Source organism: Sturnus vulgaris, chromosome 28 (assembly GCF_052056855.1).
Source record: "Sturnus vulgaris isolate bStuVul1 chromosome 28, bStuVul1.hap1, whole genome shotgun sequence".
Lineage (NCBI taxonomy): Eukaryota > Metazoa > Chordata > Aves > Passeriformes > Sturnidae > Sturnus > Sturnus vulgaris.
In genome coordinates, this window is record NC_142270.1 from 2,887,369 (window position 1) to 2,904,175 (window position 16,807).

Genomic DNA, 16,807 nt, shown 5'->3' on the forward strand with positions numbered 1-16,807 from the left:
CTTGGGGACACTCCCAGGGATCCCAGCTCCTCTGGGAATTCCATCCCAGTCCCTCCCCACCTCCAAAAGAAGAATTTCTTCCCGAAATCCCATCTAAACCTGCACATGGAATCCTGGTTTGATTTGGGGTGGGAGGGACCTCAATGCCCATCCAGTCCCACCGTGGGTCCCACACTTTCCACTGTCCCAGGGTGCTCCAACCTGGCCTTGGGGACTCTTCCAGGGATCCAGGGGCAGCCACAATTTCTTTGGGAATTCCATCCCAGCCCCTCACCCATTATTTCTTCCGAAAATCCCATCTAAACCAGCACATGAAATCCTGGATTGGTTTGGGTTTGGAGACACTTTCAGTCCCACCCCATGGCAGGGATCCAGGAATGTCCCAATTCCCTCATGGACACTTCCCTTCACTCTCTCCCCTCCCTCTCTGCTGTTCCCACAGAGCCTGGGGACGGGAATTCCCAGTCTGGGATGAGAATTCCCAGTTTGGGGTCAGCATTCCCAGTTCCCTGTCCCATTCCCAGTTTGGGGTCAGCATTCCCAGTTCCCTGTCCCATTCCCGGTTTGGGGTCAGCATTCCCAGTTCCCTGTCCCATTCCCAGTCCCATTCCCAGTCTGAGGTCCCCATTCCCAGTTCCCATTCCCAGTTTGGGGTCAGCATTCCCAGTTTGGGGTCAGCATTCCCAGTTTGGGGTCAGCATTCCCAGTTCCCATTCCCAGTTTGGGGTCAGCATTCCCAGTCTGGGGTCAGCATTCCCAGTTTGGGGTCAGCATTCCCAGTCCCCGTTCCCGTTCCAGCCCCGGGACATCCTGTGTGGAGCAGCTGATGAGGTTCTGGCATTCCCAGTCTGGGGTCAGCATTCCCAGTCTGGGGTCAGCATTCCCAGTTTGGGGTCAGCATTCCCGGTTCCCATTCCCAGTCTGGGGTCAGCATTCCCAGTTTGGGGTCAGCATTCCCATTCCCATTCCAGCCCTGGGACATCCTGTGTGGAGCAGCTGACGAGGTTCTGGCATTCCCAGTCTGGGGTCAGCATTCCCAGTTCCCATTCCCAGTCTGGGGTCAGCATTCCCAGTCTGGGGTCAGCATTCCCAGTTTGGGGTCAGCATTCCCAGTCCCCGTTCCCGTTCCAGCCCCGGGACATCCTGTGTGGAGCGGCTGACGAGGTTCTGGCCGTGCTCAAGAACGAGAAGCTGCGGGACAAGGAGCGGCGCAAGGAGGTGGAGCTGCTGCTGGGCCCCACGGACGACACGCGCTACCACGTGCTGGTCAACCTGGGCAAGAAAATCACCGACTACGGAGGGGACAAGGACATCCAGAACATGGGTAGGGCAATTAGAGACGTTTAGGGGAATTCTGGGATTTTTGGGGGAATTTTTCAGGATTTTTTGGGATTTTTTTGCAATTTTTTGGGGATTTTTTTGCAATTTTTTTTGCGATTTTTTTTGCGGATTTTTTTATTTTTTTCCCCAATTATTTTTTATTTATGGCAGATTTTTCCAGGACTTCTTTGGGATTTTATATATTTTTGTTATTATTATTTAATTTTTATTTTGGGGATTTTTTGGGGATTTTTTGGGGATTTTTTTGGGGGATTTTTGGGGGTGGAGCTGCTGCTGGGCTCCACGGACGACACGCGCTACCACGTGCTGGTCAACCTGGGCAAGAAAATCACCGACTACGGAGGGGACAAGGACATCCAGAACATGGGTAGGGCAATTAGAGACATTTAGGGGAATTCTGGGAATATTTGGGGATTTTTTTGGTGATTTTTCAGCTTTTTTTTGGATTTTTTTTGGTGATTTTTTTGCGATTTTTTGCTATTTTTTTCCCCAATTATTTTTTATTTATGGCAGATTTTTCCAGGATTTCTTTGGGATTTTATATATTTTTTGTTATTATTATTTAATTTTTATTTTTGGGATTTTTTGGGGATTTTTTTGGGATTTTTGGGGGTGGAGCTGCTGCTGGGCCCCACGGATGACACGCGCTACCACGTGCTGGTCAACCTGGGCAAGAAAATCACCGACTACGGAGGGGACAAGGACATCCAGAACATGGGTAGGGCAATTAGAGACGTTTAGGGGAATTCTGGGAATTTTTTGGGAATTTTTCGGGATTTTTTTGCAATTTTTTTGGATTTTTTTGCGATTTTTTTGGCGATTTTTTGCGAATTTTTGTGATTTTTTCCCCAATTATTTTTTATTTATGGCAGATTTTTTCCAGGATTTCTTTGGGATTTTATATATTTTTTGTTATTATTATTTAGTTTTTATTTTGGGGGTATTTTTTGGAATTTTTGGGGATTTTGGGGGGAATTTTTTGGGGGGATTTTTTTCCCCCGATTATTTTTTATTTATGGCAGATTTTTTCCAGGATTTGAGACTTAATTTTTTATTACTACTGTTATAATTATTGCTGTTATTATTATTGTTATCATTATTTATTTTTTATTTTTGGGGGATATTTTTGATTTTTTAGGGGGATATTTTGGGAGATGTTTTGAATGTTTTCAGGATTTTTTTTTTTTTCCCCAAGATGTTTTAGGGACTTTTTGTGATTGTTTTCGGGATTTTTTTTTTTTTTAATTAATTCCAGTTAATTCCCTGGTAATTTCCAGTGAATTCCATGCCAAATTTCTGGTGATTACTGAATTCCTGCTGAATTCCTGGTGGAGTCCTGGTGATTCCTGCTGGATTCCCAGTGATTCCCAGTGAATTCCTGGTTAATTCCTGATGGATTCCTGGTGAATTCCCAGTGAATTCCCAGTGATTCTCAGTGATTCCTGGCAATTCCTGGTTAATTCCATGCTGAATTCCATGATGGATTCCCGGTGATTCCCAGTAATTCCCGGTGAATCCCCGGTGAATTCCCTGCGGAATTCCATGATGGATTCCCAGCGAGTCCCGGTGATTCCCAGTGAATCCCCGGTGAATTCCCTGCGGAATTCCATGATGGATTCCCAGCGAGTCCCGGTGAATTCCCGGTGAATCCCCGGTGACCCCGTGCTGTTCCCTGCAGATGACAACATTGACGAGACCTACGGGGTGAACGTGCAGTTCGAGTCCGACGAGGAGGTGACGGAACGGGCACTGGGGTTTGCTGTGGGATTCCTGACTCCCCACTTCTGAATCCCCATTCCTGAATCCCCCATTCCTGAATCCCCCACTCCTGAATCCCCACTCCTGAATCCCCCATTCCTGAATCCCCACTCCTGAATCCCCCATTCCTGAATCCCCCACTCCTGAATCACCCCACTCCTGAATCCCCCACTCCTGAATCCCCACTCCTGAATCCCCCACTCCTGAATCCCCACTCCTGAATCCCCCATTCCTGAATCCCCACTCCTGAATCCCCCATTCCTGAATCCCCCACTCCTGAATCCCCCATTCCTGAATCCCCCACTCCTGAATCACCCCACTCCTGAATCCCCCACTCCTGAATCCCCCACTCCTGAATCCCCCACTCCTGAATCCCCCACTCCTGAATCCCCCACTCCTGAATCACCCCACTCCTGAATCCCCCACTCCTGAATCCCCCATTCCTGAATCCCCCACTCCTGAATCACCCCACTCCTGAATCCCCCACTCCTGAATCCCCCACTCCTGAATCACCCCATTCCTGAATCCCCCACTCCTGAATCCCCCATTCCTGAATCCCCCATTCCTGAATCCCCACTCCTGAATCCCCCACTCCTGAATCCCCCACTCCTGAATCACCCCACTCCTGAATCCCCCATTCCTGAATCCCCCACTCCTGAATCCCCCACTCCTGAATCCCCCACTCCTGAATCCCCCACTCCTCAATCCCCACTCCTGAATCCCCCACTCCTGAATCCCCACTCCTCAATCCCATTTTCCTCAGTCCCATTTTCCTTTAGGAACACCACTGATCCCCTTTTCCTTTATTCCATTTTTTCATAGGATCAGTTTAATCCCATTTTTCTTTATCCCACATTCCTTAATCCCATTTTCCATGTGGAACCTCATTTATCTCATTTTTATCTCATTTTTATCTCATTTTTATCCCATTTTCCTTTATCCCAAATTCTTTTATCCCGTTTTTCTCTATCCCATTTTCCTTATGGGTCCATTTTTATCCCATTTTCCTCGTCCCATTTTCCATGTGACATCACATTTATCCCATTTTTCTCTATTCCAAATTCCTTTATCCCATTTTCCATGAGGGACCCCATTTATCCCCTTTCCCTTTATCCCAACCCCAGGAAAATGGGATTTTGAGGGAAAAGGGGGATTAAAATGGGATTTTTGGAATGAAAGGAGGGATCGAAATGGGATTTTTGAGGGAAAAGGGGGATCAAAATGGGATTTTTGGAATGAAAAGAGGGATCGAAATGGGATTTTTGAGGGAAAAGGGGATCAAAATGGGATTTTTGGAATGAAAAGAGGGATAAAATTGGGATTTTTTTAGGCAACAGAGGGATAAAACTGGGATTTTTGGTTGGAAAAAGGGATTAAAATGGGATTTTTTTATGGAAAAGACATAAAAAGCGAATTTTGCATGGAAAAAAATGGATTTTGGGGGGCAAGGGATAAAAATGAGATTTTTGGTGGGGAAAAAAGGGATAAAATCGGGATTTTTTGACGGAAAAAAGGGGATTTTGAGACGGGAGAAGAGGGGTAAAAACGGGACTTTTGGATGGAAAAAAGATAAAAATGAGGGGTTTTGATGGGATTTTGGGATGGAAAAAAGGGATCAAAAAGGGATATTTGGATGGAAGAAAAGAGATAAAAATTAGGGTTTTGGATGGAAAAACGGGATCAAAAGGGATTTTTGGATGGAAAAAAGGGGTTTTTGGATGGAGGGAGGGATCTATTTTGGGGTGGAGGGAGGGGATTTTGGAATGGAGAGATCCAAAGGCATTTTGGGCTGGAAGGAGGGATCCAAAGGGATTTTGGGCTGGAAGGAGGGATTTGGGCTGGAAGGAGGGGTCCATTTGGGTTTGTGGGCTGAGCTGCTGTCCCTGTGGCAGGAGGGGGACGAGGACATCTACGGCGAGGTGCGGGACGAGGCCTCCGACGATGACCTGGAGGGGGACGAGGCCGTGGTGCGCTGCACCCTGTCAGCCAACGTGAGTGATGGAGGGGGTCCGTGGGGAATGGGGGGTCCATGGGGAATGGGGGGTCCATGGGGATCCATGGGGATGGAGGGGATTCCATGGGGATCCATGGGGGGTCCATGGGGATCCATGGGCATCCATGGGGATGGAGGGGATTCCATGGGGAATGGGGGATCCATGGGGATCCATGGGGATGGGGGGTCCATGGGGGATCCATGGGGAATGGGGGATCCATGGGGGGTCCATGGGGATCCATGGGGGATCCATGGGGGATCCATGGGGATCCATGGGGGATCCATGGGGATGGGGGGTCCATGGGGATCCATGGGGAATGGGGGGGATCCTGGGAATGGGGGATCCATGGGGATGGAGGGGATTCCATGGGGATGGAGGATTCCATGGGGATGGAGGGGATTCCATGGGGATGGGGGATTCCATGGGGATGGGGGATCCATGGGAATGGAGGATCCATGGGAATGGGGGATCCATGGGGATGGGGGATCCTGGGAATGGGGGATCCATGGGGATGGGGGATCCATGGGGAATGGGGGGGATCCTGGGAATGGGGGATCCATGGGGGATCCATGGGGATGGGGGATCCATGGGAATGGGGGATCCTGGGAATGGGGGATCCATGGGGATGGGGGATCCATGGGGATGGGGGATCCTGGGAATGGGGGATCCTGGGAATGGGGGATCCTGGGAATGGGGATTCCATGGGGATGGGGGGGGATTCCATGGGGATGGGGATTCCATGGGGAATGGGGGATCCTGGGGATGGGGGATCCATGGGGATGGGGGATCCATGGGGATGGGGGGGATTCTGTGGGGATGTGGGATCCATGGGAGTGGTGGGAATTCCATGGGGATGGTGGGAAATCTGGGAATTCCACGGGAATTCTGGCAATTCCGTGGGAACTCTGTGGGAACTCGGGAATTCTGGGAAATCTGGGAATCCCGCAAACTCCATGGGAACTCTGGGAATTCTGGAAATTCCATGGGAATGCTGGGAATGCCAGGAATTCTGGGAACTCTGGGAATTCGTGGGAATTCCGGGCATGGGAGAAGGGGAAAAAGGAAATTCAGGGATTTTCCCCTGGATGTTCCTGCTCCAGGGCAGGCACGGCGGGAATAATGGGAATTATTGGGGTTTAATGGGGTTTATTTGGGGTTTAATGGGGTTTTATGGGGTTTTTGGAATTTCATGTCCCTAAACATTCCTGTTCCACCCCAAACCCCGGGAATAATGGGAAATTATGGGGTTTTTATGGGATTTTTAAGGGAATTTTAAAGGAATTGTAATGGGATTTTTGTGGGAATATTAATGGGGTTTCTATGAGAATTTTTGGAATTTCATGTCCCTAAACGTTCCTGTTCCACCCCAAACCCTGGGAATAATGGGAAATTACAGGATTTTTATGGGATTTTTAAGGGAATTTTTATGGGAATTTTATGGGAATTCTAATGGGATTTTTTATTGGAATTTTATGGGAATTTTTGGGATTTTGTGGCTCTAAACGTTCCCATTCCATCCCAAAGGAATAATGGGAAGTAATGGGATTTTTGTGGGACTATTAATGGGATTTCTATGAGAATTTTTGGGATTTTGTGTCTCTGAACGTTCCTGCTCCACCCCAAATCCTGGGAATAATGGGAAATTACAGGATTTTTATGGGATTTTTGTTGGAACTTCTGTGGGATTTTTGGGGGAATTTTTGGGGATTTCGTGTCCCTAAACATTCCTCAAAACACAGGAATAATGGGATTGTAATGGGATTTTATTGGGGTTTTTATGGGAATTTTTGGGGTTTCATGTCCCTAAATGTTCTCGTTCTACCCCAAACCTAGGGCATAATGGGAAATTATGGGGTTTTTATGGGATTTCAGTGGGATTTTAATGGGAATTTTTGGGATTTTGTGTCCCTAAATATTCCTGTTCCACCCCAAACTCTGACTGCAGCACCCCAGTCCCAGGGAATTATGGGATTTTGTGGGATTTTATTGGGATTTCATTGGGAGTTTTTGGATTTAATGTCCCCAAACCCCAGCAATAATGGGATTTTATGGGATGTTTTTGGGGATTTAATGGAATTTGTTTGAGAATTCATGTCCTTAAACACTGGGAATAATGAGATTTAATGGGATTTTAATGGGATTTTTTGGGATTTCATGCCCCTAAACCTTGGGAATAATGGGATTTAATGGGATTTTAATGAGATTTAATGGGATTTTTTGGGATTTCATGTCCCAAAACCCCAGGAATAATGTGAATTTTTAGGATTTCCCAGCTGGTGGCAGCAGGGGAGCTGATGAGCTCCAAGAGGAGGAACATTGAAACCATGGGAATAATGGGATTTTAATGAGATTTAATGGGATTTAATGGGATTCAATAGGATTTAATGAGACTTAATGGGATTTTAATGAGATTTCTATGAGATTTCTATGGAATTTAATGGGATTTTGATGGGATTTCTATGGAATTTAATGGGATTTTTATGGGATTTACTGGGATTTAATGGAATTTTAATGGGATTTAATGGAATTTCATGGGATTTTCATGGGCTATAATGTGAATTTTTGGGAATTCCCAGCTAGTGGCAGCAGGGGAGCTGATGAGCTCCAAGAAGAAGGACAGGACATTGAAACCTTGGGAAATAATGGGATTTTCATGGGATTTTCATGGGATTTTCATGGGATTTAATGGATTTTGATGGGATTTTCATGGGCTATAATGTGAACTGTTGGGATTTCCCAGCTGGTGGCAGCAGGGGAGCTGATGAGCTCCAAGAAGAAGGACAGGACATTGAAACCTTGGGAAATAATGGGATTTTCATGGGATTTTCATGGGATTTAATGGATTTTGATGGGATTTTCATGGGCTATAATGTGAATTGTTGGGATTCCCAGCTGGTGGCAGCAGGGGAGCTGATGAGCTCCAAGAAGAAGGACAGGACATTGAAACCTTGGGAAATAATGGGATTTTCATGGGATTTTCATGGGATTTTCATGGGATTTAATGGATTTTGATGGGATTTTCATGGGCTATAATGTGAACTGTTGGGATTTCCCAGCTGGTGGCAGCAGGGGAGCTGATGAGCTCCAAGAAGAAGGACCTGCACCCGCGGGACATCGACGCCTTCTGGCTGCAGCGGCAGCTCAGCCGCTTCTACGACGACGCCATCGTGTCCCAGAAAAAGGCAGACGAGGTCCTGGAGATCCTCAAGGTCTGAGCCCCCCAAATCCTGGGAGCTGGGAGAATTCCTGCAAAAATTGGGAATTTGGCTCCACGATTCACTCCCCGTGTTTTTAGGATTGGTTTCTTCCTGGGAAATCCCCACCCATGGCCTCTGTTCCCTTTTAATTCTCTTTTTTTTTGTGGAAAAAAAATTGAATTTTTAGGGTTGTTTTTTCCTCCTGGAATCACTTCCTGGGCTCTGTTCCCTTTCTAATTCTGATGTTTTTGAGAAAAACTTGAATTTTTGGGATTGATTTTCTCTCTGGGATCATCTCCATGGGCTCTGTTCCCTTTTAATTCCCGTGTTTTTTGGGGAAAAAATTGAATTTTTGGGATTGTTTTTCCCTCTGGAATCATCACCAGGGTTCCGGTGTTTTGGGGGGAAAATTGAATTTTTGGGATTGTTTTTGAGACTCCAGGATGGTTTTTTAGCTTTGGGATTGTTTTTCCCTCTGGGATCACCTCCCTGGGCTCTGTTCCCCTCCTAATTCCCTTTTTTTTTCTTTCTGTTTTTTTGGGAAAATGGGAATTGGGGAGATCCTCAAAGTCTGAGCCCCCCAAATCCTGGGAGCTGGGAGAATTCCTGCAAAAATTGGGAATTTGGCTCCACAATTCACTCCTGCAATTTGTAGGGTTGGTTTTTTCCTGGGAAATCCCCATCAATGGTGCTGTTCCCTTTTAATTCTCGTTTTTTTGGGGAAAAATTGAATTTTTAGGATTGTTTTTCCCCCTGGAATCACTTCCTGGGCTCTGTTCCCCTCCTAATTCTGATATTTTGGGGAAAAACTTGAATTTTTGGGATTGTTTTTCCCTCTGGAATCATCTCCATGGGCTCTGTTCCTTCCTGGTTCCCGTGGTTTTGGGGAAAAATTGAATTTTGGGGATTTTTATGAGAATTTTGTGACTTTTGTAGGAGTTTTTGAGGATTTTTTATGGGAATTTTTGGGATTTTTTTATGGGAATTTTTGGGGGTTTTTATGGGAATTTTTTTTTTACTTTTATGAGATTTTTTTTATGAGAATTTTTGTGATTTTTATAGGAATTCTTGCGGATTTCTATGGGAATTTTTGGGGATTTCGATGGGAGTTTTTATGGGATTTTAACGGGATTTTTCTGGGATATTTTCTGGGATTTTAATGAGAATTTTTGTGATTTTTTTATAGGGATTTTTTGGGATTTCTATGGGAATTTTTGGGGATTTCTATGGGAATTTTTGGACTTTTTCCAATCCTTTTTTCCTTCCTCTTCCACCCCAAACCCTGGCTCCAAACCCTGGGAATAATGGGATTTTTATGGGAATTTTTGGGGATTTCTATGGGACTTTTATGGGACATTTTTGGGAATTTTTATGAGAATTTTTGTGATTGTTATAGGAATTTCGGGGGATTTCTATGGCAATTTTGGGAGATTTTGATGGGAATTTTAATGGGAATTTTTTGAGATTTTAATGGGGATTTAAATGGGAATTTAAGTGGGGATTTAAATGGGGTTTTGATGGGAATTGAAATGGGATTTTAATGGGTATTTTAATGGGGTTGTAATGTGAATTTTAATGGGGATTTTAATGGGGTTTAAATGGCATTTTAAAGGGGGTTTTAATGGGGATTTTAATGGGATTTTAATGCGATTGTATTGTAAATTTTTGGAGATTTAAATGGGATTTTAATGGGAATTTTTGGAGATTTTAATGGGGATTAATGTGATTTCAATGGGGATTTCAATGTGATTTCAGTGGGGATTTTTGAGATTTCAGTGTGATTTAATGGGGATTTTTGGAGGTTTCAGTGTGATTTAATGGAATTTTTGGAGGTTTCAATGTGATTTCAGTGTGATTTCAGTGTGATTTCAGTGTGATTTTGGAGGTTTCAGTGTGATTTCAGTGTGATTTTGGAGGTTTCAGTGTGGTTCAATGGGATTTTGGAGGTTTCAGTGGGATTTAATGGAATTTTTGGAGGTTCCAGTGTGATTTCAGTGGGATTTTGGAGGTTTCAGTGTGATTTAATGGGGATTTTGGAGGTTTCAGTGGGATTTCAGTGTGATTCAATGGGATTTTTGGAGGTTTCAGTGTGGTTCCAGTGTGGCTTCAGTGTGGTTTCAGTGTGATATTGGAGGTTTCAGTGTGGTTTCAATGGGATTTCAGTGTGATTGAATGGGGATTTTGGAGGTTTCAGTGTGATTTAATGTGATTTTGGAGGTTCCAGTATGATTTCAGTGGGATTTTTGGAGGTTTCAGTGTGATTTTGGAGGTTTCAGTGTGGTTTTAGTGTGATTTAATGGGATTTTTGGAGGTTTCAGTGTGATTTCAGTGTGGTTTCAGTGTGATTGAATGGGGATTTTGGAGGTTTCAGTGTGATTTCAATGGGATTTCGGTGTGATTGAATGGGGATTTTGGAGGTTTCAGTGTGATTTAATGTGATTTTGGAGGTTCCAGTATGATTTCAGTGGGATTTTGGAGGTTTCAGTGTGATTTAATGGTGAGTCAATGGGATTTTTGGAGGTTTCAGTGTGGTTTCAGTGTGATTTAATAGATTTTGGAGGTTTCAGTGTGATTTCAGTGTGTTTTCAGTGTGATTTTGAAGGTTCCAGTGTGGTTTAAATGGGATTTCAGTGTGATTTCAGTGTGATTTTGGAGGTTTCAGTATGGTTCCAGTGTGATTTTGGAGGTTCCAGTGTGATTTTGGAGGTTTCAGTGTGGTTTCAGTGTGGTTTTGGAGGTTTCAGTGTGATTTTGGAGGTTCCAGTGTGGTTTAAATGGGATTTCAGTGTGTTTTCAGTGGGATTTTGGAGGTTCCAGTGTGATTTTGGAGGTTTCAGTGTGGTTTAATGGATTTTGGAGGTTTCAGTGTGATTTTGGAGGTTTCAGTGTGATTTTGGAGGTTTCAGTGTGATTTAATGGATTTGGGAGGTTCCAGTGTGTTTTCAGTGGTTCCAGTGTGGTTCCAGTGTGTTTTCAGTGGTTTCAGTGTGTTTTCAGTGTGTTTTCAGTGTGTTTTCAGTGTTTTCAGTGTGTTTCCAGTGTGTTTCCAGTGTGGTTCCAGTGTGTTTTCAGTGTGTTTCCAGTGTGTTTCCAGTGTGTTTTCAGTGGTTTCAGTGTGGTTCCAGTGTGTTTTCAGTGTGTTTTCAGTGTGGTTCCAGTGTTTTCAGTGTGGTTCCAGTGTGTTTTCAGTGTGTTTTCAGTGTTTTCAGTGTGTTTCCAGTGTGTTTTCAGTGTGTTTCCAGTGTGTTTCCAGTGTGTTTCCAGTGTGTTTCCAGTGTGTTTTCAGTGGTTCCAGTGTGTTTCCAGTGTGTTTTCAGTGTGTTTTCAGTGTGTTTTCAGTGTTTTCAGTGTGTTTTCAGTGTGTTTCCAGTGTGTTTTCAGTGTGTTTCCAGTGTGTTTCCAGTGTGTTTCCAGTGTGTTTTCAGTGGTTCCAGTGTGTTTCCAGTGTGTTTCCAGTGTGTTTCCAGTGTGTTTTCAGTGGTTCCAGTGTGGTTTCAGTGTGTTTTTAGTGGTTCCAGTGTGTTTTCAGTGTTTTCAGTGTGTTTTCAGTGTGTTTCCAGTGTGTTTTCAGTGTGTTTCCAGTGTGTTTCCAGTGTGTTTCCAGTGTGTTTTCAGTGGTTCCAGTGTGTTTTCAGTGTGGTTCCAGTGTGTTTTCAGTGTTTCCAGTGTGTTTTCAGTGGTTTCAGTGTGTTTTCAGTGTTTCCAGTGTGGTTTCAGTGTCAGGGTGCCATCTGTGCTGTGCTGTGTTGTGTCGTGGCAGACGGCCAGCGATGACCGCGAGTGTGAGAACCAGCTCGTGCTGCTGCTGGGCTTCAACACCTTCGACTTCATCAAGGTCCTGCGGCAGCACCGCATGATGAGTGAGTGGGGGGAGCCACAGCCTTTGCTGCCTTTGACAGGGGGTCTCCATCATTTTTCTGTGATTTTCCATCTTTTTCTCCATCATTTTTCCGTGATTTTTCTATGATTTTTCCCATATTTTTCTGTGATATTTTCCATTATTTTTCCATTCTTTTTCCCATGATTTTTCCATGCTTTTTCCCGTATTTTTACATGATTTTCCCATGATTTTTGTGATTTTTTCCGTGATTTTTCCATGATTTTTTGTGATTTTCCCATGATTTTTCCATATCTTTCCATTATTTTTCCTGTGATTGTTCCATAATTTTTTCCCTGTATTTTTCCATTATTTTCCCCATGATTTTTCCATTATTTTCCTGTGATTTTCCATGATTTTTCCATGATTTTTTAATGATTTTCCATTATTTTTCCATTATTTTTTGTGATTTTTCCATGATTTTTTGTGATTTTCCATATTTTTCCTGTGATTTTTCCATGATTTTTTCCTGTGATTTTCCATTATTTTTCCGTGATTTTCTGTGATTTTTCCATGATTTTCCTGTGATTTTCCATTATTTTTCTGTGATTTTTTTCAATGATTTTTTCCTGTGATTTTCCATGATTTTTCCATGATTGTTCCGTGATTTTTTCCGATTTTCCCCATTATTTTTCTCACAATTTTCCCACAATTTCTCCGTTTTCCCCATTTCCCCTGATTTTTTCCCCATGATTATTCCCCGTTTCCCCCTGATTTTCCCATTATTATTCCCCCATTCCCCAATTTTCCCCATTATTTTCCCCACCGTTTTCCCATGATTTCCCCATGATTTTTCCCTCATTTCCCCTGCTTTTCCCCATTATTATTCCCCCTGATTTTCCCCCCATTTCCCCTGATTTTCCCCATTATTTTCCCCCCGTTTCCCCTGATTCTCCCCATGATTATTCCTCATTTTCCCCATGATTTCCCCCTGATTATTCCCCGTTTCCCTGGATTTTCCCCATGATTTTTCCCCGTTTCCCATTATTTTTCCCCCTGTTTCCCCCTGATTTTCCCCATGATTATCCCCCCATTTCCCCATTATTTTCCCCCTGATTTTCCCTCTGATTTCCCCATTATTATTCCCCCGTTTCCCCTGATTTTTCCCCATTATTTCCCCCCTGATTTTCCCATTATTATTCCCTCGTTTCCCCATGATTTTCCCCATTATTATTCCCCCCTGATTTTTCTCATTTCCTCATGATTTTCCCATTATTATTCCCCATTTCCCCCTGATTTTTCCCATGATTATCCCCCCATTTCCCCATTATTTTTCCCCATAATTTCCCCCCCGATTTCCCCATAATTTCCCCCCATTTCCCCATGATTTCCCCATTATTTCCCCCCCCGTTTTCCCCTGATTCTCCCCATGATTATTCCTCATTTTCCCCATGATTTCCCCCTGATTATTCCCCGTTTCCCTGGATTTTCTCCATGATTATTCCCCCATTTCCCCATTATTTTTCCCCTGATTTTCCCCCAATTTCCCCATTATTTTTCTCCTGATTTCCTCCAATTTCCCCATTATTTTCCCCCTGTTTTCCCCTGATTCTCTCCATTATTATTCCCCCGTTTCCCCCCGATTTGCCCATGATTATTTCCCATTTCCCCATGATTTTCCCCCTGATTTTTCCCCCGATTTCCCCCTGATTCTCCCCATTATTTTCCCCCGTTTCCCCATGGTTTTCCCCCCGATTTCCCCCTGATTTTCCCCATTATTTTCCCCCGTTTCCCCCTGATTTGCCCATGATTATTTCCCGTTTCCCCATTATTTTCCCCCCGATTTCCCCCTGATTCTCCCCATTATTTTCCCCCGTTTCCCCATGATTTTCCCCCGGTGATTGCCGTTGTTCTCCCGTGTTTGCGGTGGGCGCAGTCCTGTACTGCTCGCTGCTGGCGAGCGCGCAGAGCGAGGCCGAGAAGGAGCGAATCATGGGCAGGATGGAGGCCGACCCCGAGCTGGCGCGCTTCCTCTACCAGCTGCACGAGACCGAGAAGGAGGATCTCATCCGGGTCAGCCTCGGGGGCACCTGGGGCATCTGGGGAATCTGGGGGGTTTGGGGGATCTGGGGGGTTTGGGGCATCTCGGGGATCTGGGGGATTTGAGGGATCTGGGGGGTTTGGGGGATCTGGGGGGTTTGGGGGATCTGGAGGATCTGAGGGGCTCTGAAGGGATCTGGGGGTTTGGGGGATTTGGGATCTGGGGGATCTGGGGGATTTGAGGGATTTGGGATCTGGGGGTTTGGGGCATCTCGGGGATCTGGGAGATTTGGGGGATTTGAGAGATTTGGGATCTGGAGGATTTGAGGGATCTGCAGGATCTGGGGTATTTGTGGGATCTGGCCGTGGGTGGGAAGCAGGGGCTGGAACCCCCCAAACCTGCGGGAAGCGGCGCTGCCGTCACCACTTCTGCTTTCCCAGGCCCTGCTTTCCCAGGCCCAGCTTTCCCAGGCCCAGCTTTCCCAGGCCCAGCTTTCCCAGGCCCAGCTTTCCCAGGCCCAGCTTTCCCAGGCCCTGCTTTGCCAGGCCCTGCTTTTCCAGGCTCAGCTTTTCCAGGCCCTGCTTTGCCAGGCCCTGCTTTGCCAGGCCCTGCTTTGCCAGGCCCTGCTTTCCCAGGCCCAGCTTTCCCAGGCCCTGCTTTCCCAGGCCCAGCTTTCCCAGGCCCTGCTTTCCCAGGCCCTGCTTTGCCAGGCTCGGCTTTCCCAGGCCCGGCTTTGCCAGGCCCTGCTTTGCCAGGCTCGGCTTTGCCAGGCTCGGCTTTGCCAGGCTCAGCTTTTCCAGGCCCTGCTTTGCCAGGCCCTGCTTTGCCAGGCCCTGCTTTGCCAGGCTCAGCCTTGCCAGGCTCAGCTTTGCCAGGCTCGGCTTTGCCAGGCTCGGCTTTGCCGGGCTCAGATTTCCCAAGCAAATTCCTTCCAAATGCTGCCCCAAATCACCTGAAATCGCCCCCAATCCCACAGAATATCCAAAATGCTCCTTCCTGATTTCTGATGCCATTCCCGAAGGAATTGAGGGAACAGGATCATCCTGGAGGAGCCTGAGCCTCTCCTCTGTGTCTCAATCCCGATTTTTCCCCTGAGGAGGAATTCTCCTCATGTTTTTGATGGAAATTCAATTTTCCCACCAAAAGTGGTTATTCCTGATTTATGACATGGTCATTTCCCATTTCTGGATGTGTTTTCCCAAAGGAATTGAGGGAACAGGATTATCTTGGAGGAGGCTGAGCCTTTCCCTGCGGCTCTGACTTTTCCCCTCAGCAGGAACACTCCCAGCAGGAGCCACATTTGTGAGGGGAAATTCAATTTCCCACCAAAAATTATCATTCCTGGTTTATCAGAATGCTCATTTCTGATTTCTGGATGCCATTCCCAAAGGAATTGAGGGAACAGGAGCATCTTGGAGGAGGCTGAGCCTCTTCCCTGAGGCTCAATCCTGATTTTTCTCCTGGCAGGAGCCACATTTGTGAGGAAAAATTCAATTTTCCCACCAAAAATTATTATTCCTGGTTGATCCCTGAAAGAATTGAGGGAACAGGATTATCTTGGATGAGGCTGAGCCTTTCCCCAAGGTTTTAATCCCATTTTCCCCAGGAGGAGCATTCCCGGTGGGAGCCACATTTGTGAGGAAAAAATTCCATTTCCCACCAAAATTGATTATTCCAGTTTTATAAAAAGCTCACTCCTGGTTGATCCCTGAAGGAGCTGAGGGGACAGGGGCTCTGTGCATGAGGCTGAGCCTTTCCCCAAGGTTTCAATCCCAATTTTTTCCCCAGGAGGAGCGTTCCCGGCGGGAGCGCGTGCGCCAGTCCCGCATGGACACTGACCTGGAGTCGCTGGACCTGGAGCAGGGGGCCGAGGTAAATCCTGCTGGGCCAAGAGATACCCCTGGGGGGCTGATTGTACAGAAATCCCAGGGAATGGGGATTCCCATGGGGGCCAGCAGCTGTTCCTTCAAATGTCAGCAGAAGCCATTCCCATTTCCCCCATTTTTTTCCCATTTTCCCCCATTTTACTCCCCATTTTCCCCCCATATTTCCCCATTTTCCCCCGTTTTACTCCCCATTTTCCCCCCACTTCCCCCCCATTTTTGTCCATTTTTTCCCCATTTTTCCCCATTATTTCCCCCATTTTCCCCCATTTTCCCCCCACTTTCCCCCATTTTCCCCCATTTTCCCCCATTTCCCCCATTTTCCCCATCTTTCCCCATCTTTCCCCATTTTTCTCCATTTCCCCCCATTTTTACCCCATTTTTTCTTCCCTTTTTCCTCATTATTTCACCCTATCTTTCCCTGTTACTTCCCATTTTCCCCCATATTTTCCCCATTTTTCCCATTTTGCCCCATTTTTCCCCTTTCCCCCCGTTTTCCCCCATTTCTCCCATTTTTTCCCCCATTTCCCCCCTTTTTCCCCATTTTTTCACTATTTTTTCACCACTTTTTCACCATGTTCCCCCATTTTTCCCCATTTTTTTCCCATTTTTTTCCCATTTCCCCCATTCCCATTTTTTCCCATTTTTCCCTGTTCCAGGCCCTGGCTCCCCGGCAGGTGCTGGATTTGGAGGCTCTGCTCTTCCCCATTTTTTTCCCATTTTTTTCCCATTTTTTTCCCATTTTTTTCCCTTTTTTCCCCATTTTTTTCCCATTT

The 16,807-nt window shown here is 45.7% G+C and overlaps 1 protein-coding gene across 1 annotated transcript in view; it reads left to right on the plus strand.

Annotated features, from left to right (window-relative positions):
* The window catches only part of SNRNP200 (small nuclear ribonucleoprotein U5 subunit 200), a 72,264-nt gene that overhangs the window by 2,896 nt on the left and 52,561 nt on the right, over nucleotides 1-16,807 (plus strand). Inside the window, exons 4-10 of the mRNA XM_088179827.1 lie at nucleotides 1,132-1,324; nucleotides 3,020-3,075; nucleotides 4,992-5,090; nucleotides 8,150-8,302; nucleotides 12,051-12,150; nucleotides 14,044-14,180; nucleotides 15,937-16,020. Of these exons, the coding sequence (XP_088035953.1) occupies nucleotides 1,132-1,324; nucleotides 3,020-3,075; nucleotides 4,992-5,090; nucleotides 8,150-8,302; nucleotides 12,051-12,150; nucleotides 14,044-14,180; nucleotides 15,937-16,020 (822 nt within the window). The remainder of the gene's footprint in view (nucleotides 1-1,131; nucleotides 1,325-3,019; nucleotides 3,076-4,991; nucleotides 5,091-8,149; nucleotides 8,303-12,050; nucleotides 12,151-14,043; nucleotides 14,181-15,936; nucleotides 16,021-16,807) is intronic.